Source organism: Gasterosteus aculeatus, chromosome 1 (assembly GCF_964276395.1).
Source record: "Gasterosteus aculeatus chromosome 1, fGasAcu3.hap1.1, whole genome shotgun sequence".
Classification (NCBI taxonomy): domain Eukaryota; kingdom Metazoa; phylum Chordata; class Actinopteri; order Perciformes; family Gasterosteidae; genus Gasterosteus; species Gasterosteus aculeatus.
Genome location: NC_135688.1, coordinates 22,781,187 through 22,806,891, shown reverse-complemented (window position 1 = coordinate 22,806,891; position 25,705 = coordinate 22,781,187). Strand labels below are relative to the sequence as shown.

General features: G+C 41.4%; 2 protein-coding genes across 7 annotated transcripts; one reads left to right on the top strand and one right to left on the bottom strand.

The window, feature by feature from the left end:
• Positions 1-740: 740 nt before the first annotated feature.
• On the bottom strand, positions 741-13,016 carry dhrsx (dehydrogenase/reductase (SDR family) X-linked). Of its 5 annotated transcripts, XM_078093088.1 has the most exons (9): positions 12,816-12,941; positions 9,640-9,675; positions 7,533-9,481; positions 6,430-6,537; positions 5,905-5,973; positions 4,378-4,479; positions 4,085-4,292; positions 3,262-3,469; positions 741-2,394 (listed from the first exon to the last, which is right to left on the bottom strand). In XM_078093088.1, the coding sequence occupies exons 3-9, from the start codon at positions 9,430-9,432 to the stop codon at positions 2,188-2,190; spliced, it is 2,802 nt and encodes a 933-aa protein (XP_077949214.1). In that variant the 5' UTR covers positions 9,433-9,481; positions 9,640-9,675; positions 12,816-12,941; the 3' UTR covers positions 741-2,187. The 5 variants fall into 5 exon arrangements, with proteins under 5 accessions (XP_077949214.1, XP_077949180.1, XP_040042616.2 ...); XM_078093054.1 differs by lacking the exon at positions 9,640-9,675 and having other exon boundaries at positions 12,816-12,963; XM_040186682.2 differs by lacking the exons at positions 9,640-9,675; positions 12,816-12,941 and adding an exon at positions 12,585-12,721.
• LOC144389454 (uncharacterized) lies at positions 12,966-24,863 on the top strand. Of its 2 annotated transcripts, XM_078094124.1 has the most exons (9): positions 12,966-13,167; positions 20,345-20,424; positions 22,024-22,068; positions 22,305-22,337; positions 22,716-22,760; positions 23,200-23,238; positions 23,468-23,500; positions 24,443-24,569; positions 24,652-24,863. In XM_078094124.1, the coding sequence occupies exons 2-8, from the start codon at positions 20,361-20,363 to the stop codon at positions 24,559-24,561; spliced, it is 378 nt and encodes a 125-aa protein (XP_077950250.1). In that variant the 5' UTR covers positions 12,966-13,167; positions 20,345-20,360; the 3' UTR covers positions 24,562-24,569; positions 24,652-24,863. The 2 variants fall into 2 exon arrangements, with proteins under 2 accessions (XP_077950250.1, XP_077950288.1); XM_078094162.1 differs by lacking the exon at positions 23,468-23,500 and having other exon boundaries at positions 23,200-23,239; positions 24,444-24,569.
• Positions 24,864-25,705: the final 842 nt, after the last annotated feature.

The window sequence follows — 25,705 nt, the reverse complement described above, 5'->3', positions numbered from 1 at the left end:
TTTTCTACACTTGTCTGGGATACTTTGCTTGTGGCCCTCGCAGTGGGGCGCTGCCAGTTTTTGCCATGATTATTTGATTCAATTCAAATTTCCTCAGAGGGCTTTACAGTCTGTACACATGTGACATCCTCTGTCCCGAAACCTTCACATCGGCACAGGAGAAACTCCCCCAAAAATAAAAAAGCATTCGATAATAAAGGGAAGAACCTTTAGAGAGACCGAAAGCGATTGATGTACAGAATCAACAACGTAAAAGACAATACGTTCAATTAAGAAATGATGCTTTAGATGCTTTCATGATTTGCTCGGTTTGACCGAGGGAACAGAAAACTTGGTCGTGCTAATTAGTGATCGACTCGTGCTAACTAACGGATCATTTGATTTCATTCCAAAGCAAACCTGGCTCCAAACAGTGCAAGTCATCCGTGTAATGTAATGACCAAGAATGTGTGGAATGACTGAGTTGTTCCCTTCGCCTCTGACAGACGAGAGGCTCGTTATTTTTTCAGTATGGATTCGTTTTGCGCTCATGGTATGCAGCGTTGTTGTTCTGTTTGGTTACTGCTACTCCTCATTAACCAACCACACATACACCATATAGTCTCATTTGAAAAAGGGTCAGCGAGTGGTTTGGTAGTTCCAATGTAGGATCTCGCTATTCCATCGGTGAGGTTACAGATTACAACAAATCCAAACTTTTACCGTCCTTCCTTCAAGCTCTAGAGCCGATGTAGTGCTGCTTTTATTTGACAGCGATGTTCCATTTAATGTTTACTTCTTTTTGGCAAAAAGACAAGAAAAATGTGATGTATGAAAGCTATTTTTTGATACTCTTTAACTGAAGTCAATCCCACATTCCATGTTGTGATTGGTTACTGATTCCATACAATTTACAGACATTTTGACATTAAATCACACACATGGAAAGATAAAAGGAGACAGCGACAAACACAAATCATCTGTAGGCTTAAGTAGCCGTTGCTAAAGCACCTAGGAATCTCATGTGCTCATACTGACACGGCGAAACTCCACCAGCAGCTTCTTCAGGAGAACTCACAGGGCTACTTGGTGATGACATCATCTTTATTGGTCTCCGATAGGAAGACCACCTGACCTGACGTACCAAAGCCAACTCGGGCTCTGTGTTAGATAGAACCAGGCGATGCCATCATATCACAGCAGTCAACATTAGACATATTCAGATCGTTTTACAGGACCAAGTATGAACAACCCTTCATGCATAAAGTCTGACTTTAAAAAGGCTTCATCTCATTGTGGGGTCTGCACCTGCAACAGTCCTGTAACATGTCATTCAATTACTTTTCATAGATCACCACACTGAGATGAAAACGTGTGTTTACCCGCCTATTATCTGGTGCCTTCTGCTAGAGGATAAAGCTGTTCTATAGTCAACACGTGTTGCTCTTCACTGAGGTTCCTTCCTCACATGAACGAGGGTCTAAGGACGGAGGGTGTCACATGCTTTAAAGGTAAGCAGGCCGTCACAATGGCAACAACCCTGCTGTTTGTATTGGGATGTGGCACATGGAGAGAACGATGCCATCTCCATCCATGAACACAGAGCATCACCTTTCTGTTGGTTTTATTACACTAAGGAACCTTTAAGTTACCCTGTCACATACAGCATTACATACAAACGGTATTCTGGTTTCAAGAGAATCATATGTGTATATATATACTGTGTGTATGTATGTATATATATATACAGAGAGAGATATATATACATTTATTTTAGTTACAAAACTACTAGGATACAAAAAATTCATATTCTGGATTAAGATAAATTTGCTACGCTAAATTCCAGGAATGTTTTGGTTACCTACAAGAGCAGTCTCCTTGGTGCAAGTCCTATATTTTCATTTATTAATTTAAGATGCCTTTTGTTGGCCTCTATTGCTCAACCTGGTGAATACCATGCAACAGCATTAGCCGTTAGCACAGAGCCTACTTTTACTCAACATACTGTAGGTAAGTGTTAGTAGCTGATCCTTGGATCCTATAAGGATTCTTATTGGAGTATTTGCGCATCTTTAGTGCACATGGGACGATGTCAAGGCAGGTTTTTTCTTTATTTGGCTTTTGCCTCTTAAATTCCATAAAGGCTTTGTGTTATGCAAGCTGTAGCTTTACAGCTCGACGATTGAAGCGTGGGGGCTCTGTAGAAGCTCAGGCAGTGGACTGGTAGGATGTACAACTATCCCTGATGCCCACCAGTTCACAGCTCTTCTTCCACAGCTCGGCCTGGAGCTCCGAGTCGTAGGAGCTGTCGGAAGACTGAATCCTGTGGCTGTTGTACAGGTAACAGGCCCCCACCCCCTCCAACTCAGAGGAGGCTGCAGCATAGATGGATATGGAGGCTCCCTCTGCTGGAGTCTGAGAAGAACAAGTCAGAGAAAACAAACCATGGGAGTTTAGTTCTTCAGGACCCAAGCAGATATAAGCAGAGCTAGCCCTCACGTAGACCATCGTCACCTTCTTATCAACAAAGAGCTTTGTTCAGATCCACCAAGCACAGGTCTTTTGTCCACTTGTGACCATGGTTAATAAGGTAAACTGAAGAAGAATGTGAACACTAGCCCTGGCAAGCTAACTGTACTTAGTTCACAAATAACTGCAAGGTTGGGGTTGTATCCACACTGCTGCGATCTGTGGGGTAGAAATGTGGCTTTAGTCCATGCAAGCTGTTGTAAAAGGTGAAGTGAAAAACTTGCTAAGCCACCTAAAAAATCAGTTACATGCTATGTTTAAATAAACCAATGAAATTGTAATACCCTCAAATTCTAAATCATATTTTGGACATTGTCATGGTTACGTGACATGCGGCAGCAAAGCGCTGTCCCGTGTGTATCAGGCTCTCACGCTAAACCACTTACCAGGTGACGTCAGTTAAGTCCCTAAGGGTTTAGGTTTAAGGGGGGGAATCGGGACTGGCCCACGAGGTCTGATGCAAGCCTAGCATCAATCAGTTAACGGATAAACAGGAAATATATATACTCTCAAATTCTTTTATGTATTTATGGCATAGAAGACAATATTACAAAAATAAAGATGAATGAATACTTACTGCCATATTGATTGAATGTACAGTATGTTAATGATGACGACTAAATACTAGGGGCAGCGACAACCTACACTTTCTCCCAAAAAGGTGGATTAGACGTTCTGAACAGACACATTGAAAACGTCCAGTCCATGGACTCGGAGGGGAGAAGTGATTCCCCTACACCCTCAGAGACCTACCCTGAACAGTGTCTTGGCCACAGGCTTCTTCATGGCCTGCGCCAGGCTCCACAGGTTGTCGTACAGCGCCGTGTCCACCATGCCGGGGTCCACGGCGTTCACCGTCACCGGGAAACCGCCGGCCGCCAGCTGCTCCTGCAGGTAGTATGTGAAGAGGACCAGGGCCAGTTTGCTCTGGGAGTAAGCGGCGTGGGAGCTGTAGCAGATCCTAGGGGGGGGGGGGGCACAACGTGCTGAGCTTTAGCCACAGGGAGGTATGCAAGCAAAGAGTTCACCATGGTGGTTTGAAGGCTTGTTAGAGATGCAAGAGAGCACATCGTCAAACCATGAAAATAAGACAAAAAAAAAGCCTACCAACCACAGAAAGTCCCATCATATTATTACCAAGACCAATAAACAACAATTTCACTTTTGTAAGCTTTCTCCACACTGTCAGAAATAACATCCAGCGGCTACATTCAGACCAGTAGCTCCGTGGGGGCTAAATGTTATCAGCCTCACGCTCACAATTACGTATCAACAAACGTACTGTTCATCGTGTCCGCTGTCTTAGCTGGGTGTGTTAGCATCTCCTTCTCTCGGTCACAGGAGGTGTTAGTGTGTGGTGGTTATGGCTGAAAGATATGTGTAAATATACCTGGCAAGGAACACAATTCAGATTTGAATCCGCTGTGACTAAAGTGGTCTGTTAGCACCGTTAGCTGCAAGCCCGCTGGCTCACCGACGCCACCATGAGAGCCGCATGGAGGCGGCTCCTCGATCCCATTTACGCTCTGAATTTGGAATAACAAAAAAGAACAGAATCGCCTCCTGTTCCCCACACCTTTTGTTCAAGTCCTCCATGTCCACCACGCCGGCAAAGTGAGTTGCTGAGGACATGTTGATGATTCTGGAGCAGCGGCCCGGCCGCCCCGACCTCTTCAGCGTGTCTAGCAGCAGGTTGGTCAGCAGAAAGTGGCCGAGGTAGTTGAGCGTGAAGTGGAACTCAAAGCCGTCCTCTGTCTGTCTCTCGGGGACCATCATGGTGCCAGCTGCAGGGGCAGAGATGGGGTGTTAATCAACACCCAGTATGAGCTGACCCCCCTCCTAACTCAATCCCTGGTCCACTTGGCCTACCGTTGTTAACCAGAACGTGGAGCGGGAGGCTGCGGTCTGCGAAGGCCTGAGCAAACTGCCGCACAGACTTCAGCGAGGTCAGGTCCAAGAAGACAAACTCCACTGTGAGCGGAAAAGAGCCACGTTAGCACAGACTCCAGATGAGCCCGTCTGAACTGGTTCTGAGATTAGGATCCGGTTATTCATATCAGAGCAAAGTGCTGGACCACACGAATAAAGACTATAACATATGTGACAAGTCATTTAAAGGTTTGACCTTTTAGTGCGGAGATATTATCCATCTGTATAGTGGTTTCAATCAATATCTCCTTACCTACCCAGCATACTCAGAGCAGCATTCATTAAACAATTACTAATGTATTTGGATTTCCATTTCAGGCTACACTTCTACTTTGTTACATCCATAAGAGAGGTTGGACTATTTAGAATTACTGGAGATTAGTTATATCTTTAAATATTTAACTCATGGAGATCTCGGACTGGATCGTAAAAGGATGTAAGTTATTTTACTTATAGTCATTATATCTGTTTGGAGTGGTGCTCGCTTAAGGGGTAGAATGTGTTTTAGCTGTGGGTCATTCATGGGTCAGTTAGTCACATATTAAATCCATTAAAAGGAACTTACCGAACAACAGGGGGTCAAAGTAGGAACGTGGTGTCCACGAAGCACATAATAATCAGTGAATAATCCCTGGTCTAGCGCTACGTGTGGAGATGAGATGATACATGCTGGACTAGTCATAGAGCACTCCTGTGTTCGGGAGCAAACTCTAATTTAAGGACCTCAGCTTGACTTCATCAGTTTATGAAGAGCTGTCCACTTCCATGAGTCCCGCTTAAAGCTGTTTTCATCAGAGCACTTTGCACTAATTTAGTATTTTAGAGTTGATTTGTAAAATGAAATGAAAGAGTTTCACTGGCTGACCATTCATTTCAGGGAAGCACAAACCAGAAAAAATGACTTCACATAAACCCTACAATGACTTTTTACATATATAATAAACCACAAAACACAGCAAATTAATCAAAATTCACTGAATTACTGTGTAGACGTTATATTGTAAATGTCTGTGTATTATGTGGCAGGGATATCTACTGATTTGAACATGCTAACGAGCGTGATGGGGAGTCATTGTAGAAATTCTTGACCTGCTGGTAATTGATGTAATTGACGGAACTGATGTTTCCGATTCATAAAAGCATATAGGAGGTAAGTACTTCTTATGATTGACAGGTTCCTCCCTAATTGGCTGCTCTGTGTGTTATGACACACACACACACACACACACACACACACACACACACACACACAGGTAGAAGATGTGTGCATCATTCAACAGCTGGTAAAAAGATGCAGTCTGTCATTTTCTATCAATATCAAACGAGGATTGGGGAACTTTTCAGACATTACAAATATTGGATTTTAAAAAATGACTTACAGTAACTTAGCCCGAGTCCTGACTATTTAAATTACGGTTGTATTAAAAGGAGAGCTGTGCACTCAGACAGAGGCAGATTCATGGTTACCTTTTCCCTCAACGCCTTCCTCCTGAAATGTCCTCACGGCTGCTGCTCCCTCTTCCCTCTCGTTTCCAGCTGGAGATGGAGATCAGAGAGACTTCATATCCAGCACAAATCTACTCCAGCTGAAGCTTATGTCGTAACAAATGATTTATTCCTTCTGAAGGTGATTAGCCGTCATCTAAATGGATCCATCAGGCCTTCATTTCAACACTTTGACTACTGATCAAAAGCCAACATCGCATGTCTGAATGTGATGTCAGGTACAGGATTACAAAACATCTTTGGCCAGATGACATTAACCCTGCTGCCCCTTTTCAACACGTGCTCCACCTTTCATGTACACAATTTTGCCATCAATCTTGCAGAAATGGAGCAATCATAAAAAGTCTGTGTGAAGCAAAAGTAACATTTTGAATTAGTCTGTTTATTTGTTGTATATGACATGCTAACATTCATTGAGCTACATGATGATGGAAGAACATGTCCCATGTGACAGGGCTGAATGCGTGTGATTGAACAGTAGCCTACCTATGACCACATGCATGCCAAGGCTGGCCAGGTATCTTGCCGTCTCATAACCCATTCCTCTGGTGCCCCCTGTCACTACGGCAACCCTTCCATTCTGCCTGGGTAGGACTGTGTGGGAGAGAGCGCATCACATGAAACCATCGTCCTTTATTTTCCATATTCTTATAAATCAGCATTAATATGTTTCAGTGTGAGTAACAGGTGGTGTGGATGTGGTTCCATAGACTCTGGACTACGTCAGGTCAGGAACCGCTAATCTGTAATTAATACAAAAAATAAAAACTTTTCCCCTGGGAGAGATGAATAATTGTGAGCGTATTCATAAAAATGCATCAATGTTACATTAAAAAAAAAGAAAGTCAGACAGCCAGGAAAATGTTGGGGAAAAGTCTTTACTTTCAGATTGCTTTTACATCATAACCTACATAAACATTAAAGACATTAAAGCAATCCCCGTCCATTGTTAGTGCTGAGATATTCATATGCATTTGGTTTTACAAATCCATCCCCAACAGAAAAAACACATGAAAAAACCCTGCAGCTTATTGTTTTAAAAGAGAACTTTTTTTGGTTTCTTATTACAGCTGAAGGGAAAGTGACAGAAACAATGCGCTGAGACGACTCTTAATAATGATGCACTAATTTAAAGACCCTCACCCCTGTGAACTTTCCCTTCCCACATCTACTTGCTTGTCGCTTTGTTAATTATGTATTGTAGTAATGTGGAGACGCTGCTTTCACTGATTATAAAAATACTCACAGAACATCAAGCAGCCGGATGGCTTGTTATACTGAAGAATGTGAGAACCAATCTGAGAAGTCAATGTAATGGTTTGAAAAGGGAAAAGATGCTTTGCGAGTGATTAGATGTACCATACCTCCACCAAAAACAGGAGCTGGACTATATCAGAATCACTAACTCCCTCGGGACATTTTACCATTTGAACCACATCGTCCCTCAAGAAGCCGGCTTATGGTAAAGTTTCTGTCCAAACAGTGGTCCTAATCAGCCTCATAGGCTTCACGCTCGTAGTAACATCTCGAGTTCTCATATAAGAATATCTGCTGATCTACCAAAGCCGGAGCTAGGCGGTTCCTTTTACCAAACAGAGCAGTCCCAGAGGAGTTGAACATCCTGTGACAAGGTACACTGGTAGCAGGAACACACCAGTACTTCTGCAGCACCTTAGAGAGGGTGGGGAACAAGGGCGCATGAGTCGACCACCACAGTAAAGGATCTTCATTCAGACCTAGGACTCTTTGGCATTTGTAGTTGCCCAGCTCCTCTAACACCTGAGCATGCAGCTCTTCCTGGTTCTGTTCTGTGTCAGATTGACAAAATATAGCTGCCAAAGGGTTGTCTTGGACTGAACTCCCGGTGTGTTTTCTCAGAGGCGCCGGCTTTTTGTTCGGTGGTTCGTCACATACCCAGGAGTAATCATCTAGGCACGGTTGCTCGGCAATCTGCTTCTCAAGGATCGCTTTGCACTCCTCAATGATATTACTCTCAACTTTAGAGTGTTCATGAAGTGACAGGAAGGGCAACTTCTTGTACCGAGGGTCCAGAAAGGTAGCAATGTTGAGGAATGTGGAGATTTCCTGCGACAGCTGTGTGTTCCGAGAGTAGGTGGTTGACAGGACCTTAGAGATGACCTCCTTGGTCTTACTGATGTCTTTGAGGTCCCCTTCCTTGACCTTGAGGGTGGTGTCCAGCAGCATGTGAAGCAGGGGCCGAACCATGCTGATTGTTGGGTAACTACAATGAGTGATCATGTTTGTAACAACTTTAAAACGCTGAAGAACTTTGATCAGGCCATCCAACAAAGACCACTGAGGGCCATCAAAGGTGAAATTATGACTACTGGAACTCTCTCGAAGTGTTGCAGTAATAGCAATTTGTTGCTCTTTCAGCCTTTCTAACATTGCCAGTGTGGCCAACCAAGACCGTGTCCTGTCTGTAATGAGTGCACACTGTGTGAGGCCATGCTGCTTCTGTTTCTCCTTCAGCAGATACAGCGTCGGCTCTTTGAAGTGGTCCACAAGTTTTCGGCAACATGCAAAAAAGCTGTCAACTTGCGGCAGCTGGAAGGCTTCGTCAACGGCACGATTGATGGCATGTCCGAGGCACGGCATCTCCACAGACAGCTCCAGGAGCGAGCACGCTTTGACCACGTCTACTGAACCATTTGTTGTGGCGCCGGTGACTTTGTGAGTTATCCCCCATTCTACAAAGGCCTCGTGCATGGCCCTGGTGATGTTCTTGGCCGTGTTGTCCCCCTGTACTTCAAAGGTTTTTAGACACCGGTTGATCATTGAGAAGCCAATGGTGCAATCATAGTTCACTGAATGCATAGAGAGGGAGATGTATGTCCTGTTTTGAGTTTGGCAATGCCAAAGGTCGGTGGAAACGCCACAGTTCACAACCCCAACCAGCTCACTGAAGACCATGTCCCGGGTACGACAGTACATTTGAGGAAGCATTTTAACCGCCACCTCCCTCTGGCTGGGTAGAGAGTACCCAGGATCGACGGTACTCATCAAGCTCCTGAAGGTAGGCTCTTCAACCAGAGACACGGGGTACAGCCCCTCACAGATGAAGGTGATGACAGCTACTGTGAGATCACTGTGTTGTCTGTTGTCACTCTCTGAGCCCTGTCTCGAGTTGGGGTCCTGGGATGGCGGCTTAGAATGTAGACCCGAAGGCTCCTTCTTTATCCTGGGGATTGCCGTGGCAAACGCCTCGCGCATCTGATCCGTGTTGCTCTTTACAAATTCATTGAACTCCAGAGGGTGGTTCTTTTCTAGGTGGTACGACAGATTGGAGGTGTTTCCGGAGTAGGCGATTTGACTCATACACACGCGACAGTAGATCCGCTTCCAGCGCAAGATGAAGCCGTTAGCATCCGTGTCGAAGCCAAAGTACTTCCACACTTTGCTCTTAGCCCGTGGGTGTGCCACCAGTTTAGGGCCGGTGCACGGAGTTGCGGAACTTTCACCCTCCATTGGTTCCTTTGCTGAGCAATCCACTTGGATTCCTTCACTTATTGAGCACCTAACAAGAATAGTGAAATACACATTTCAGGAGATTGTTAGAAACAACAATTTGTGAAGCTGTGCTGAGATTGGCTTATGAATTCCATCAATATGCTCACAACAAACTATGTCACAGTGAACAATTGGGTTATGGCAGAAATCAGTTGCCTGGGTTACCTTACTGGGCCTGTCTGAGTAAGGCTGTGGTCTGATCTATAAAAACAGGTTTATTATTAGGTACATATATATCTATATGAATGATGTAAGATATGACAGCTCTATGTAATATTCTACCTCCATAAGGTTGATAATAATGTATTTATATTGATATTGTTTAAACTGTAATAGAACAGTCAGCCTCTTAAACCTCGGGATACGCAATAAATAAGCAGTCTCATCGTTATGACATTTCATGAACCGGGTCACTGTTGAGGGCCCGGGAGGATTCTACTGAGAATAAGTATATTTTTGAAAATGGTAAACCGATCCTTTAGAAGCTGGAATTGAGGGAGTAGCAACTTGGATCGGACAGAGCAACAATATGTAGTATTAACGGTCTGTGCCACTGCTGTGTAGGGCTGTCAAGGAATATTCTATATTCGAATATATATTCGAATAGTTAAAAACAAGTCGAATGGCATGCTGTCTCATGCCACGGAAAAGTTCCATGTTTACAACAGCACAGCTCGGTCGGAGGATTCAATGTCGGTACGGTAAAACTTCAATTAACGTTAATAATATTTGTCTCAATCGCTGAATGAAGCCGGCCAAATTTGGGACAAGAGTAGCGACCTTAAATTGCTTGCACAAAACTCTTGATCAGCACTGAGCATTTGTTAATTGTTGTCGTTCATCTAAACCGCTTTGCGCAGAGAGCGTGACGGTGCGGGAGAGAGATAGATCTGCGGTCTTGGCCGTTAGTTAATTTACTTATTTTGTGTGTAGGTAATATGTTGTTAAATATGTTTAAACTTAAATACAGTACCTATACAAGTAGTTATGTCTTGTTGTATTAATTTGTCCTGTTATTGACGTGTCTAATGCTCAACTAAATATTTGAATGTATTCAAATATATGTGGGGTTTTTTTAAGCGGATATTCGAACGTCATTTTTGCGCAATATTGACAGCCCTGCAGTAGAGGTATACAAACATCAAGCTTATAAGTGGTTTGAATAAGTGTCTGACTGGAGTAACCCGACCCGATAATGTCTGCTGTCCAAATTAAAAGGAACAAATAAACCAGAGCTCGGCTGAAAACTGGAATTTTTTGCAGGAAATCACCAGTCACTTTGCATTTATCTTTTAGCCACAACGTTGGCAATTCCTCACGACCAACCAGAATTGATGAAATCCTCTTATTGACTAATCGAAGGCGTGCATACTTTGAGGGATTAAAAGTGTTAAAACCCGTTTCACCACGTCTGGAGACAGAGTCTCTAGTCAATCACTTTTTATTTGTATCAAACAAAGGTCTCTCTCATGCAGTAAATCTCCACCAGCAGTCTGAGCAGCTTATGTGTGTGCATAAAAAAGAGCTATATAATTACAATAAGATATCTTCAAAGTAGCAAACCCTAATCTGTTGAGCCTTCTGGCACCAAGTAATGTAACAGAGTTTACTTAACATTCTCAAAAATGAAATAAAACCCAATAATGTAATTGTTTTACAACACACACTTAACCTTTTTTTTAGATCGAAAAAAAGCCCCAAGAATGTGATAATTTAACCAATATTAACCAAACCGATACTACCCGTAAAGTAAACCTGTAGCCCATTATTAAATATTATTAAAAGTACAAGGGTCAACATGAAGATCAGAAATGCTGCCTTCATAAGGACTGAATCAACCTCATCGCTCTCCTAGCAGAGTTAAACACAAATGGTCTCCAGCCTATCTTCAGTCCGGATGTCCGGAATCACAAACCCCTGCTATTCAACAATTATTGCGTAAATAAGGTACTGGGATCCAACACAAATGGAAAAGAGAAAAGAAAAAAAGGGTGTTGCAGATTGGAAAGAAGCTTGTTTTAAAAGCTACTCATGAAAAGTGTTTTAGTGACAATGGTGACATTCACTAAAAACATGCCACAGAATGCATTTAACAACAGGCTACATTCCTCAGTGGATTAGTAAAGGAGCCACAATGGATGGAAGTTCTTTGGATTTGATGTTTGGAGCCGTATGATTCTATTTAAGATAAGCTAATCTAAAATGTTAAATCATAAATGTAAAAGAAATTTTAAGTCTAGGCTAATTTAACACTAAAACAGTATAATTCTATAAATACAAAATTAAACATATATTAGTTTCCAACTATGTTGGCTGTCATGAAAAAGACTTAACAAATTGCAGCACTTAAATTGTACTGATAATGGCTCTTATCTTTAGCAAGTTGTAGATCAGCTTATTTGATGAAATTGCACTTTCTTGTAAGTCGCTTTTCGCTAAATGACATGTAATGTAATATAATGATATCTAACAAATGAACAGCTATTTCTCAAGGGCTGTGAATGTGTTATTAATTGTTTGAAGACAAACTCCGTTGGGATGTTAGAAACGTTCACGTTCTCTGCAGTGGTCCTGCCGTAAACACGGCTTACTCCTCGCAATTATTTGATTATAGGAATTAAATGTATTGTACATCTTTTACATTGTGTACACGCGACATCCCGGGAGAGGGATCCCTCCTCTGACGTTCTCGCCAAGGTTTCTTTCGGGACAGAGGATGTCGCATGCGTACTACTGTTGTCACCCGTCCCTTAAAATACGGAATCCGGTATTTGAGAATAGAATAGCGCGTCCCGTTTTGAATCAACACGGGCCGCCGTTTGTCCCGTATTTTCCGAGTGGTCGTCAATGCAGCATCCCATGCAAATAATCCCACCCGAAGACTCGTCCTACAAAACCAATCAGAGTCAGAGGGGGGCGGGTCTCTTGGCGGAGTGTCGATTTGAAAGAATGGCGGAGGCAGATACAGATACGACCCCCCCGCACCGTTATTTGTAGGTACTAAAGGTGTCAACCCTAATGTGTACAGACTGTAAAGCCCTCTGAGGCAAATTTGTAATTTGCGATTTGGGGATATACAAAATAAAATGAATTTAATTAAATTTGTTCACCTCTCTGTCCTCATCTTCTTCTTCTTCTTCTCAACACCTCACCACTGATCACACCGTTAAACGAGCATCAGATGGAGGCCGAACCCATCACAACACACCGCTGTTATGCAGCTACGCTCGGCTTCTATCGGATATGTTCATTTGCAGATCCATCACGAAGACATAAACAGTCCCATTTCTAATGGACTCCTGAAGCCACATTTAGTAGAGTAACACCGAAAGGGGTCTGACCTGGCAGCGTGAAGGATCTGTTGAACATCTGGTAGATCAGAACTTTGATCCCGCACAGATAGAGTCTGAGCAGCGGCAACAGCACGGAGAACAGCCACATCTTTCTCCCACCGAACGGCTTCCGACTTCCGCTGAGCTTCGCCTGAATGTGTCCGGGTGGGAGTCCGCAGCGAAGCTGTTGGTCCGGAGTTCCGCCTCCAGGAGCGCGTCACAAAGCGGGGAGAAAGTGGGAGAGGCCACCCGAGAAGAGAAGAGAGGTCACGTTTAGCGTCTGATATTCGGTTACTCACAAGCGCGCCGTCTATGAATTGTATTGTAGAGTAATGTGGGCCTGAACCACCCTTCTCTCCTGGTAAGTAACTATGAGAAAACACAAGGTGCTAAACATTGCTATCAGTCTTTATAATGCCTCATGTCTTCCCTCTGAAAATGTTAATATTAATAATATTTAATTGGTGGCAAGTGTATAAGTGATAAGTAAGATATCCCAAAGAGAAGGAAGCAAATTAGGTTATACGTATTTATTAGGTGTATATATAGTGTATACTGACCAAAATAAATAGTTATTTTTAGTTTGAATAGGTTATTTATATTTACATAAATTACTAGATAATAAACTAAACTCAACCTATTTAAACTAAAAATGTATTTTGGTCTACATACACTATATATACACCAAAATAAATAATTTACATATGTATAAATACACATTTGTAATGTGAATAATTCATATTCATACAGAACAAGTGATAAATCATATTGAGCGACCCTTTTTTGAAAGTACCGCTGTCCACTTCCTTAAGTAAACTGACTCAAGACTGACAGTGTCGTCTTATTATAAAACCTTTTTTGAGAAAGTCAGGAGAATATTACTCTTTTATTCTTTTTACCTTATTATTCAAACACAAAACGTAATATTTGTTTTTTCGGACCATGCCTAGCTATTCTTTTGCCTCAACAGTTTCACAGCGATAACCACAAGTGATTGCTTCTTTCTGCAAGTGTAATGTGAAAAATATTCTCTAAACATATCTGGGATTCGACATTCAAATTCCAATGCTTTGGTCAACGGTACAATGCCCACATGTGTTTGTTGTGACCGGGTTCCTTTATTTGCAGAACATCAGATGTTACTCGACTTGCTTTGCTCATGGGCCATTTATTCAAAACCAGGGGCCAGTAAATAAACCTGATACTGTGTTTTGATTAACAAGCCCCATTATTGTATTTTTGACTTTAGTGTTTCAGTCAGCCACCATATTTACATGTACAACAAATCTCATCGTGAACCAGTTTATTGTCCCTGTGAAATAGAAAATGTTTGTCAGGCCGGCAGGGACTGTTCTGGTTGTGAGTTGAGTGTCACTGCTCACACCATAGAATGAGGCTTCAGTGTCTAACTGGTCCATTTCACATTTAATTCAGCGATAACTGGACCCATTGAAATTACAAAAAATAAAGTGTAGTTCAAAGGTATTTTTTCTGTGAATTGATTAAATCATAATGTAGAAATTTGCACTTTAGGCCTGTGTGCTTGTGGCCAGGGTGGCCATTTGAAGGGGAAGACACAAAGAGACATGTTTGAGAAAATGTGGTGGACTGAACTGGATCATATCTGCTAACACTTTCTCAAAGTTTGGATTCCAGGACTTCATATGATCACAGCATGACAGTGTGTATAGTATTCAGCATAAAGATCTTTAAAGAAGCTTTGGCTACAGCTGACAAGCAGTTAAATGTTAACAAAAACAACAAAATCATATTTTTATAGCCGCTTGATACAACATTATTCTTTCTGAGTTTAGTTAGTCATATATTTTTTTTAATTTCATTTCACAACGCAAAACATCCCATAACAGACATGGAAATATATACATACATATATTTCTGTATACATATATACTCTTTGAAATAGCAACTAATATACTAAACTTAGTTGGGTATTATGGATGAAACCCTCATATAAAGCAACCATTGTTCTCATCCAGTCCTAATGTCATTAGTAATGGCAGAATGGCAGGAATTTCCACATTTCTTTGGGAAATAACAGAGCCAGTAACTGGGAGTCATGTTGGGGTCGTCTGATTGGAGACGGACCATCTGGAACGGAGTATATCTGCTAATAAATGATTGGTCCGGGCGTGAGTGAGGCCTTTTAATGCTTGACATTTGAGACCAGATAACATCGGTTATCTACTTATAATAAGCTTGCACTTTTTAAAGAAAAAGGACCACAAAACCAGACAGTACTGTTCAGTTCTTCATACAAACCGTTTTATCAAATACATTGATGCCCTGGGAGAGAAAAAGGATCAACAGCAAGCTTCTTTCCAAAGGGCATACAACAGTTAGTTTTTTCTTCTTTTTCCATTTGTGTTGGATCCCAGTAACTTATTTACACTATAATTGTTGAATAGCACGGGTTTGTGATTCCGGACTGAAGGTAGACTGGAGTAGAAGATATTCAGCGGGTTCACCTGCTTAGCGCACAGCTCAACGTAGCTCTTCCTGCTGCTGTTGGATAGCGACGTTGTTCTGATGCTAACAAGGTTACGGTTTTAAGTCATTTTGTTTCAATTGAAATTATATCAACACAATTTTTCGCTGACTTGGTGTTCACCACATGATGCTAGCATGCATGCAAACACTTTTAGCTAACATTAGCTAGCGCTCCCCATCATCTCATTTTATGTTTACACTGGCGGATTTATTGAATAAATTAAACTAACTTTAGTTAGCTAACGTTAAGTTGGTGTTTTTAATTCCACATAATGGCCCTGTTAATTTAGACTATATCAGTGTTCATTTATTTGGATATAATTAATGATCCATATTATTGGTCCGTGCATTGAGCATAATTGGGTAATCTGCCGTTGAACAATGTCAGATTAGGGTTTTGACTCATTTCAACGGTCTACTAATTTCTCAAGCAAAACTGATTCTTATTTACTAAGAAGATTTTTTGCTTTCTTTAACACATTTACATTGCTATTCTTATGTATATAAAACGTAATTGTTTACGATACGTTTATGTTTACATTGATCACAGAATCTATTCAAAATGAATAATGCCCATACTGTTCTTGCCATACTGTTTCTATATCTAATCAACCTATTAGGATGACTTTGTGATGCCACATTTAAAATACCATGAAGATTACAGCGGGTAAAGATGTATTCCTGTTCCTTTGTTTATACATATTCATCCAACCTCACAGTGCAAAATGCCAAAATACAACAATAAAAGCAAAGACAGATAGACTGTCTTTAGATAGACAGAAAGACTAACAAGACGTTAGTGCGGACAATAGGGATATGGTACATGGCATCATGGCAATACTGGTGTAGCTTATTGGTGAGACTTTTTGTGAAAAACCTCTGGCGTGTCCCTGAGCTCCTCTCGGGGTTAAAGTCCCTGCTCATGTCCATGGAGGAGAAAGTCCTTGGAGAGTGGGAGCAGGCACAGCTAACACCAAGGATAGCGGGACCCTCTGACCTGCTTTTATGTAGTAGATTTCAGCAGCAGCAGCAGATGTTCAGCAGCAAACTCTCTCCACCCCCAACTGGAATAGCACAAGAACATCCTGAACTAGAAAAATATGTTTTTGAACTTTCAAGGTCTGTGGTTCACACACGTGGTTGACACAAGCTTAAGGTGTTTGAATGTCTTGTTCTTTGCTATACAGTATGGCATGCATACCTCTACATTTTGAAGCTTTTAAGTGTCTTTAAGAACGATGTCACGTCACGGTCACGTCATCATGGGCTGTGTGTAATTGGTTGCTGTAGAAAGGGCCAATCATAGTCAACAATGGTTACTCACATGAAACAACGACACTGAGCAGCTTTTCTAAAATGACTTGTTGATAGAATTGTATTTTGTGATTTGGTCTTTTGACGTCATAATTTTTTGAACGTGACAACACGTCTTGCTTCTACTGGCGTTAAATGGGTCACAGTGTTTTTAACAAGCAGTGTCAGAGTGAAACAACCCGTCATCACAGATGGTTGATTAAGAACCAGCCTCATGAAACCTTCCTTACAAATATTTCATGTGAAATCAATTTTCCTGGTGAAGTAATATTGAGTAGCACTCAGTTTGTGTTGCACCAGTCCATTTGGAGGCGTTCTCCAACATTCCGACCACCGCACGTATGTTCAAATAAAGTACAAATAATTACAAATAACACCGCAGTATGATGCAGTTCAGTACTATTTGAACTGTGACCTATATAAGTGAACATGTGGGTGAATGTTGAAGTGAGTCAGCAGTTGCGTCAACTGTAGGCCAGACGGCTCGGTTCAGCCCGACCCAGCCCAGGTTGACTGGGAAGTTAATCCAGGGACAGGAGGGGCAGTCAAATACGACATAAAACAAGAAATACCCCACACAGAGACAGATAAGCACTCTTATGCTTTATGACATTAATCCTAACACATTAAGAAACAAACATTATTGACTAATCAAATCAGTAGTATATTAGTATCATACAACTTCTCAGTTGCATGGAATATATTGTATTGTAACTCCCTCAGTTGGAATGCATTATAATATCTTATGATGCTTTACAATCACTATTGTTATTCATTTATTAAAATAAACTACACTGTCCATGTAGGGGAAAATAGGGTTGCAACATTTAGTGTGTTGTTCTTACAGGAGATTAAAAGGTAGTTTTTGATGATGATGCTTGGCAATTTAACGTTCCTCTTGTGTTAGCTTTCTGTTACCATCCCTTGTGTTAACGGGTCGGTTTTGACCCGTGTCTTAAATCAGCTGTAAAATACACTAGAAACAATTATCCATCATCCAATTTGTTTCGCATCTCTTGGTTACCTTGTTAGGCTTCCTTATCCATGAAAATATTGGTTTTAATATTTTTGGTTTGGGCTTGTGGGCCTTTTCTTTGCCAGTATACCCCTCAATTTATATTTTAAAAAAATTGTAAAATTACCTGACTATTTTTGAGGGGTATTAGAACACATCTCTCACATAAATTAGTTTTGATTATTTTTTATTTTAATATTATTAACTATTGTAACATCTATTTCGATCAATTTTGATCCCTATGTATTTACTTCAAGAAAAGGGGTTCTCCACTTGCTTTTTTTGGTTGAGTTCCACCCATTTCCACACAAATGCATTACAGGCAGACCCATCAAGGATGTTGTAAAACACAACCATTGACCATCTCCTGGTCATTCGCTGGCAAGTGTAGGTCAACTTTTCCACTCCTACTTTGTTTTTGTTATAGTCGAGGATAATTGTGGGCTTTTGGTCACTTTTTTTGCCTGTGTAAATCTGTAGATTCCAGGCATAGTGTTTTTTGCAGGCTGCCCAGATTTCTTTTGCCGTACTTCGCTGGCTGACTGGGTATGTATTGTCGGAAGGGGCATTCTCCTCGGAAAAGGACAAGACGTTCATCCACCGTCACCTGTGGCCCTGGGTTGAACATCAGTGGATGGAGCTGCACCCATCTGTGCCAGACATCCCTGATGGGGGAAAGTTTGTCGGACCTTGCTTTGGTATCTCTGTTGTCAAATCGGAGAACTCTTGATATCATGTGAAAGCGACAGGCCTCATTGAGTGATCTGTACACTCCAGCAATAAGAAGAATAGCAATACAAGCATCCAGGAATTCCTCATCAATGTCTTTCCACATGTCGCCATGGATGTTTTGTCCTTCAAGGTTTCTCATAGCAATAATAACTCTTTTTAGTGACAATGGCATAACCAACTCTACTGAATTGACCACACATGTCTGCCCATGCCCGTTTTTGTTAGTTTTGTTTTTGTGCAGGAATACTGGAAAAAGAGGCCAAATGAGAATCCCCTGAAGCTGAAATGATTGGGAGAGGAGCTGGTTGTCAATGTGTTGGCTGACAGTGCACTTTTTATTTCAGTTTTGTCTCTAATTATTGCTTTATAATCTTATTTTTATGACTGGGTCGAAACCGACCCTAACAACACAAAGGGCATCATTTCAAAAAGAGCATTTTATAATTTAGTGAAGATTGTTCTTTTTGTTTGATTTTGTTGAAATAGAGGTTCCTGACAAAGTCAAAAAGCCTTGATGCATAAACACAAATTTATGTGGTTCTTTTATGCTTTTAAAATCTAAAACGGGTCGGTGCCAACCCTAACACAAGAGGAAGGTTAAGTCATTATGAGTTGCTTTACAATGTGTGAGGGCTCCACTCCCTCTCATTTCTATTTACAGTACATTTCCAAAAGTATGCATTAAACTATTAGTTAAAATGCACCCTAATGGACTAATCTATGCAGGTGATTGGGTTGGCCTGAAGCACCGTGTGTCCAAAAGACGAACAGTTGCACCAGTTTGTAAAATAATTCCCATTAATAGTCGTTCACTGACGTGCTCCCTCTGCCTTTGACTCACTGACGATATGTTGGTGCACGTTGGTGCAACATGTGGATTATGACCTGAAGGAGGGCGTGAGTCACGGTCACCCTGCTGTCTGGGTGTGCGTGTCCGTCGGATGCACGGTCGCAGTCCACAACCGGGAAGATGTACCATAAGATGATGACGAGGACGAGCAGAACCACACAAAAAAAAAACGTCCAGAGAGAAAGTTTTCTTTTTCTCTGTAAAATACTGTCTTTTGTACTAGTCTAATGACAGCATGTTTTGATGTAGCTGTAATCTAATAATCTAATGATGACGATTGTTTTTTACGAAAAGTAGAAAGAAATACAGAAAAACAGATGACAATAGTGTGAAACAACACTGCGGAGAAATATGTAAGTTACTATTATGAAGTATTGTATTAGTGAAGTGAATTAAAAAAAATAAAAAAAAATTAAATAATATAAAAAAAATCCCAAAGTACTAAATACCCGTCTTTGTAATCTGTTATCGCCCGTTATGATTCAGAAAACCCCGTTTGAAAATCAGAATATCAACTTCTTACCCGATTCGTGTGAAAATCTTCCTCATCGGATCGTGTTGAAGCCAATCAGGTCTCTTTTGGTCGCCGGTCCCCTCTCTCTGAGTGTGATGAGGTATAGGGCAGAATCACGTTTTGGTGGATCCTGAAGGGGCCCCTTCCCGGAGTCCCGACGGAGCTTCAAACGATCCCACTTCTGACACCAAATTGTGGTGGAAGATTTTGCACAGACAATCGTTAAGTAAGAAACCAAGGCTCTGAGTCAAGTATGTCTTTTCTCCGTTTATTTCCGTTTATAAGGCTGCTGCTGAAGGAGACGTGTAGACTCAGTGAAATGTTTACTGACATTTCTGCGATTTTCATTTTGATTTGAAAATGAAGAACGATCAGATAAACTGTAATAACATGCAGCAGTAAATCGCTGATAGGATTTCATGGGAGGGAGGCTCCCCGCCCCGTCTTTGAGTGATGGAAGCGCTTCTAACCACTAACTGTTCTGTTTGTTCCTCACTAATCTGCTTTCATTCTTTCACAACATGCATGTCTTTTGTAAGGTCTCGGTCAGAGCTGCACACCTAGCCGGCTCTTTAAAAGCCACTTGTCCTCCCACCTATTCACAGGAATCCCAGCGCGAAGATGGAGTCTAGTCTGAGGTTGGCCGTCCTTCTCCTCCTGGTGACTGCAGCAGTGACAGCGGAAGGTGAGGCACGGATCATTGCATGCGTATTATGGTATGGATTGAACACAGGGTGTCACAGCTGGTTTCCTCATTGAAAGGGGGGCAGACAGCAAGGCCATGTGGATCAGGTATCTGGGGTTTGGTTCTTAGGTGAACTTCTGACCGTTGGAGCGACGAGGTGGGCACACATCCACTATTACTTTGGCCCCTCTCCGGACCTCTCGTCCATCTTCATGATAGTTATAACAATAATTACCAAAATCCCTTCACTGGATCCCCATTTGCTGTTTGAGTGGCCTGAGAACGAGGAGAGGAGATAGGAACGAGACGAGGGGACATCGAATAGGAATAAAACACCTGACATGAGGAGATATTTAGATGATTGCTTTATCATAAAAATAACTTCACAGGTAGGCTTGTTGATTTTTGAAGACATGTCAGGAGTTTGCAGTTTGAATTTGAGGAAATCATTGAATTCCGTGTCACATCTTCACTCTAGTGATTTATGTTACGTTGTCGAGAAGAATCCAGGAATCCATCACAAAGGCACTTTAACCTCTAATTTCCCCCAAATTGCAGCTTGGTAATAATCCAAATCAGCTGGTCATTGCAGCTTCTACTAGTTTAGTTTGGGATCATATTCAGTGGTGGATTAATCCTCATTTGGTGCTCTTGTGAGTACCCCAGCGGGACGGTGAATGTGGGGATGAGACCAAATAACCTACAGTGAGTTCAGCTTAATAAAGGAATGCCTGGAGAGCGTTAATGTTCTAACGGAGGTCTGCGGCTCATCAGGTTGTGATGCGCACACCGTGCTTGTTAGTATATACTGACACTCAAGAAGAAAGTTGTTAAAAAAATGTATTTCTCGACACCAGTATAAAAACATTGAACAAGACATTTGTAAAATAATACAGACAGAATTGACACATACATCAAGGCTACTCAAAAGGCATCTCCTCCAGGACCAGAACATGAAACAGGGAGGCTTGGATATGCACTCGTCTTTAGATACGGACGATCATGTTCTTTACCCCAGGACATATCATTTTGCCCCACGAGACACCGGGAGGCCATCAAGAAATTTTAAGCGCCGACATCAGCTGACATGACGTACACAGCTGTCATTGTAGGAGGTTACAGACACTCTGCTGTCCTAAAGGCCCTGCTGACTATGACATGAAATTATTGCAACCACAGAGCTCAAAGAACTGGCAGCATTTACGCATTTGGTGTGAGTGGGCTCCGTTAAAATAGGAGGGATCTTCATGTCACCATTCCACCCACTCTGCCTCAGACAGACACCACACCCGTGAGCGCTGCACCTGTTTAAGGAGTGTTGGGACCCCCCCCGTGACAATGTAAATGTCCTCCCAGATGCAGATGTGTTGCTAACATCCTGTCATGAGGCAGAGTGAGGAGACCTTTAAAGACACAGGGGGAACCAGTGGGTTCCTTTCACCTCCCTCTCTTCCACTACTTTAAGAACCCTGCACAGCAGTTAGCACTTTATTCATGATGATGACATCTCCACGACTCCCCGCCACACAATCCGTCGTGTCACAGTGTTCTGATGTCCCAAGAGAAAAGATCCTTGATGCAATCATTCTGTGCTCACAGACCTCAACCATGAAGCTGCTGGTCAGCGGGCAAAGCGCTGGAGTGGTGAGTCATCCCATCATTTCCGGGTCGTGTTCATGTTCATTGAAATAATTGTTCATCTGCAGAGGATGGCGACATCAAGTTTTGCATGTTTTTTTATTTGTTCAGTGTTGAATATCCGCTGTGTGGAGAAGGAGCTTAGACCTCTCAGTGTTAGTAGTTATTGAAGCAGGAAGTGGACCTCTGAGGGCTTGATCATCTCCTTTTAAGTCACAACTCTTCTTATCTTCCTCAATCAGGACTGAGCGTGTTTGATTCTCTCCGGGGAAAAGGTGAGTTGCCTCAGAGCAAGCTAACACTACGCAAAAGGTTTACATGGATAGCTTTAATACTTGAGCAGCACATACGGGGAATATGAAGATCAAATGAGTTCCCCTCAACGTATAGTTACTTTAAAGGTTCTGTTATGAAGTTTAGTGATGGGCAATAAGATAATAGCATACGTCTAATTCAATTTCCCTTCAATATATTGAATTCAAATGCTCCATTATATTTCTACCTATCCCCAGGTATATTGTTGTGTGTCGCATGTAGAGCTCATTCTAGATAGTTCTGGTTCATTCTAGTTATAGAAATGTATTGGATGGATCAGAAACAATGAGAGGTAGAATGGGCAGTGAGTCTTCTGTTGATGCCTCTCTATCTTACAGAAGGCTCCACCCAGCCTGCACCCACCAAGGCCCCGGCTGGAGGAGGTGAGTACAAATCATTTATACAAATATGCATTGTAGTCAAGTATATTTGTGATGTATTATGAAAAAATACAGTTTTTCTACGTTTTTGATGTATTTCTTTTGATGGCGTAGGGTTCAACCTGGCTGATGCGCTTCATCCTAATGGCTCTGATATTTAAACTTTTGAAAGAGATTGGTTTTGGGTAATAGTGGCCTAACATAGTGATAATAATAATGTAAATATTGATTTGAATGAACCCTCATAATTCTCTGTTTTTGTTTTAACTAATGCTTTTTCAATCATAAGTGTATCATTTTGCTGTGGTGGATGTTTTTTTTACATCAGTGTACTCGTCTATTGTAGGAAGAGTTGTTGGCCACATGGCGAGCTGTACAGCACTGACATGTCAACCTAGCGTATCACATTTCTCTGGGAATTTAATAATGTTCTTCATTTCAGACGGCGTAGGGTTCAACCTGGAGGATGCTCTCCAACCAGGGGAAGCTCTTAGTTTCATATGAAAATACAACATTAGATTTTGTCGGCTGATTTGAGTCAGATGTATTTACTTTGGATATATCTTGGTACAACTGGTAAATAGATTGATCTGTGCATGAATGTTTATAAGTGTGAGTCACTTCTAATATCTAATATATCCCTCTATTTCTGAAAGAATCTGGTAAAAAGCTTCCTGATGACTCTTTTTGTTCAATATTTTATCCCTCAGCTCAGAAACCCCTCACTGATCCCAGCGGAGAAAGTGAGCCTAAAACCTCTTTTATTACATGCATGCTACCATATTATTACAATATTGTTGAAATGGGGAGTAGGTGGTGGGGGGGCTAATATAATTCCAGGGGAAACACTGCTATTATGAAGCATTTCACAATGACCCATAAAGGCAAGTATCATAATACTGTAATTGCAGAACACTGACGAGTAGATATTCAAAGTTAATTTTAAAATGTTGTGTGCGTTCTTTTTTTTGTTAACATTTCTAACATTTACTAAATGGGCACAATGAGTATTTGGATTATTGTAAATTAAACCAATGAGTGTATGCAAACATCATAATGTATTACTACTTGGGGACCTATAATATATGCAGCACAAGACTGCAGTGAGTGACCAGCAGTAATGAAGTATTGTCATAAAGCATTATTAGTATGTTTATATTGAATTACATGGGTAGTGTGTAGAACTTGGACACATACATATATACATGTATACATATACATACAAATGTATGTGGGCTGTCAAAATGAACCCGTTATTCTATGTGATTATTGTGGCTGAGATTAATGTTAACTGTTAACAGCGAAACCGCTGCGTACCTGCAGTCAGTTAGAACGAGACCGAGACTGTAGTTGATGGAGAGTTGAGAGCACAAAAAACTGTACGAGGACAGCAGGAAGAGTCGCTAGTTCAACATGTTCCACACATTGGAATTTTGCCTTAGAGATGGTCAAATGTGTGTACAGTGTCTAAAATACATGCGTTCTAAAGAGATTAGTCTTTAGAAGAATAGCAAACTTTTCAACGATTAAGGTGCGATCAAATGGTTCATTTTGACAGCCCTAGTATATATATATATATATATATATATATATATATATATATATATATATATATATATATATATATATATATATATATATATACACATGTACATGTATAATAGAATTCATGGTTTTTTTAACAGGCTGCCAGGGAGGTTTGTTGGAGAAACTGAACGCCGTCATTGAGAATCAGAACCAGCAGCTGCGTCTGCTCAAGCAGCTGACTCCATCTTCTCGCTTCTATGACCGGCGCACGCGTTAAGCCTCTGAGTCCGTTTATCACCTACTTAAAATAGAGGCTGATGTCTCCACAGAGACACCTTCACTAACTGGACCTCTCCTTTATTTTCAGATGTGAGGAAGACCTCCCTCAATGCGCCTGAACTCCTCAATACTTTTTACTCATCACTACACGATTGAACATGAATCTACCGTATTATAAATGCACAAGTGATGTCTTAATATGCATGAAGCGAGCTGCAAGAGGGATGTCATGAAAGCCAATGGTAGAGGGTGCTGAAGCAAACCTTTGGTGGATCAATAAAGGGGATCACGAATGGGGAACTTGTGTGTTTCTTCATTTGTATGAGCTTAATACTATTTGGCATGAACATGAAGCTAAAGGCCCTGCGTAGGAAACGGGCACATAAGTCCAGAGAGGCTGGCCATGAAGAGGTGTAGGCCAATACAAATACTATTTTGACGTGTGCATTTTTCATAAAAAATGTTATAACTCACATTTTTATTTCTGGCCAAAATTTGAAAATTTGTATTTCCATTCAGTGATTTTCCAAAAAGTATAGCACCACCTATTGCCAAAGGGAAATGAAAAGTTTTAGACTTTGATGAGCCACTCCTAGCAATTTAATCTGATCGACCTTTAAATGTGTGTATTAAAGCTTAAAGACGTGATAGTTCACCATGATTATTGGGAGCTTTTGAAATATTGTGTTGAGAACACGGTCTTCGCATGACAGTTCAAGCTGATATTTCGGTGCCTTGGCAAATTGAAAAACTCTTGAAACGATAGGTTAGTGTCCTAGGTGATGACGTTACAGAGCTGATGTGGAGTTTTGGCTGAAAAGTAATAAATAGCCTCCATAGCGCTCCCTGGAAGTTTTCAACGAAGCAGCCCCTGCGCCCCTTTTTGTCACGAGGGGAGCTCTTGATGCCTTTTGATAGTCCCTTTTACCGTAAAAACCAGGAAACAAAAACACTCCTTTCTCTTTTTTCGTTTTTAATCAAAAGCGGTAAAATGGAAGTGGACAGTCGTTTTCTCATTTTTCGTTTAGAACCAAAAAATGAGACAAACTCACAACTTTTTACTCCGTTAATCCCTTTTGTCATCCCATGAGCTGTCCCTTGTCACTCATTGCTCTTGGCTCTGATATTTATTTATTCTCCAC

Coding starts and splice junctions, on each gene's coding strand:
- LOC144389454 (XM_078094124.1), top strand. CDS start 20,361: ATGGAGTCTAGTCTGAGGTTGGCCGTCCTTCTCCTCCTGGTGACTGCA. Junction 22,761..23,199: donor CAAGGCCCCGGCTGGAGGAG/GTGAGTACAAAT, acceptor TCTTCATTTCAG/ACGGCGTAGGGTTCAACCTG. Junction 23,239..23,467: donor GGAGGATGCTCTCCAACCAG/GGGAAGCTCTTA, acceptor TTTATCCCTCAG/CTCAGAAACCCCTCACTGAT.
- dhrsx (XM_040186682.2), bottom strand. Junction 4,480..5,904: donor GGAAGGCGTTGAGGGAAAAG/GTAACCATGAAT, acceptor TTCCGCTCACAG/TGGAGTTTGTCTTCTTGGAC. Junction 2,395..3,261: donor TGGCCAAGACACTGTTCAGG/GTAGGTCTCTGA, acceptor TGTTCTTCTCAG/ACTCCAGCAGAGGGAGCCTC.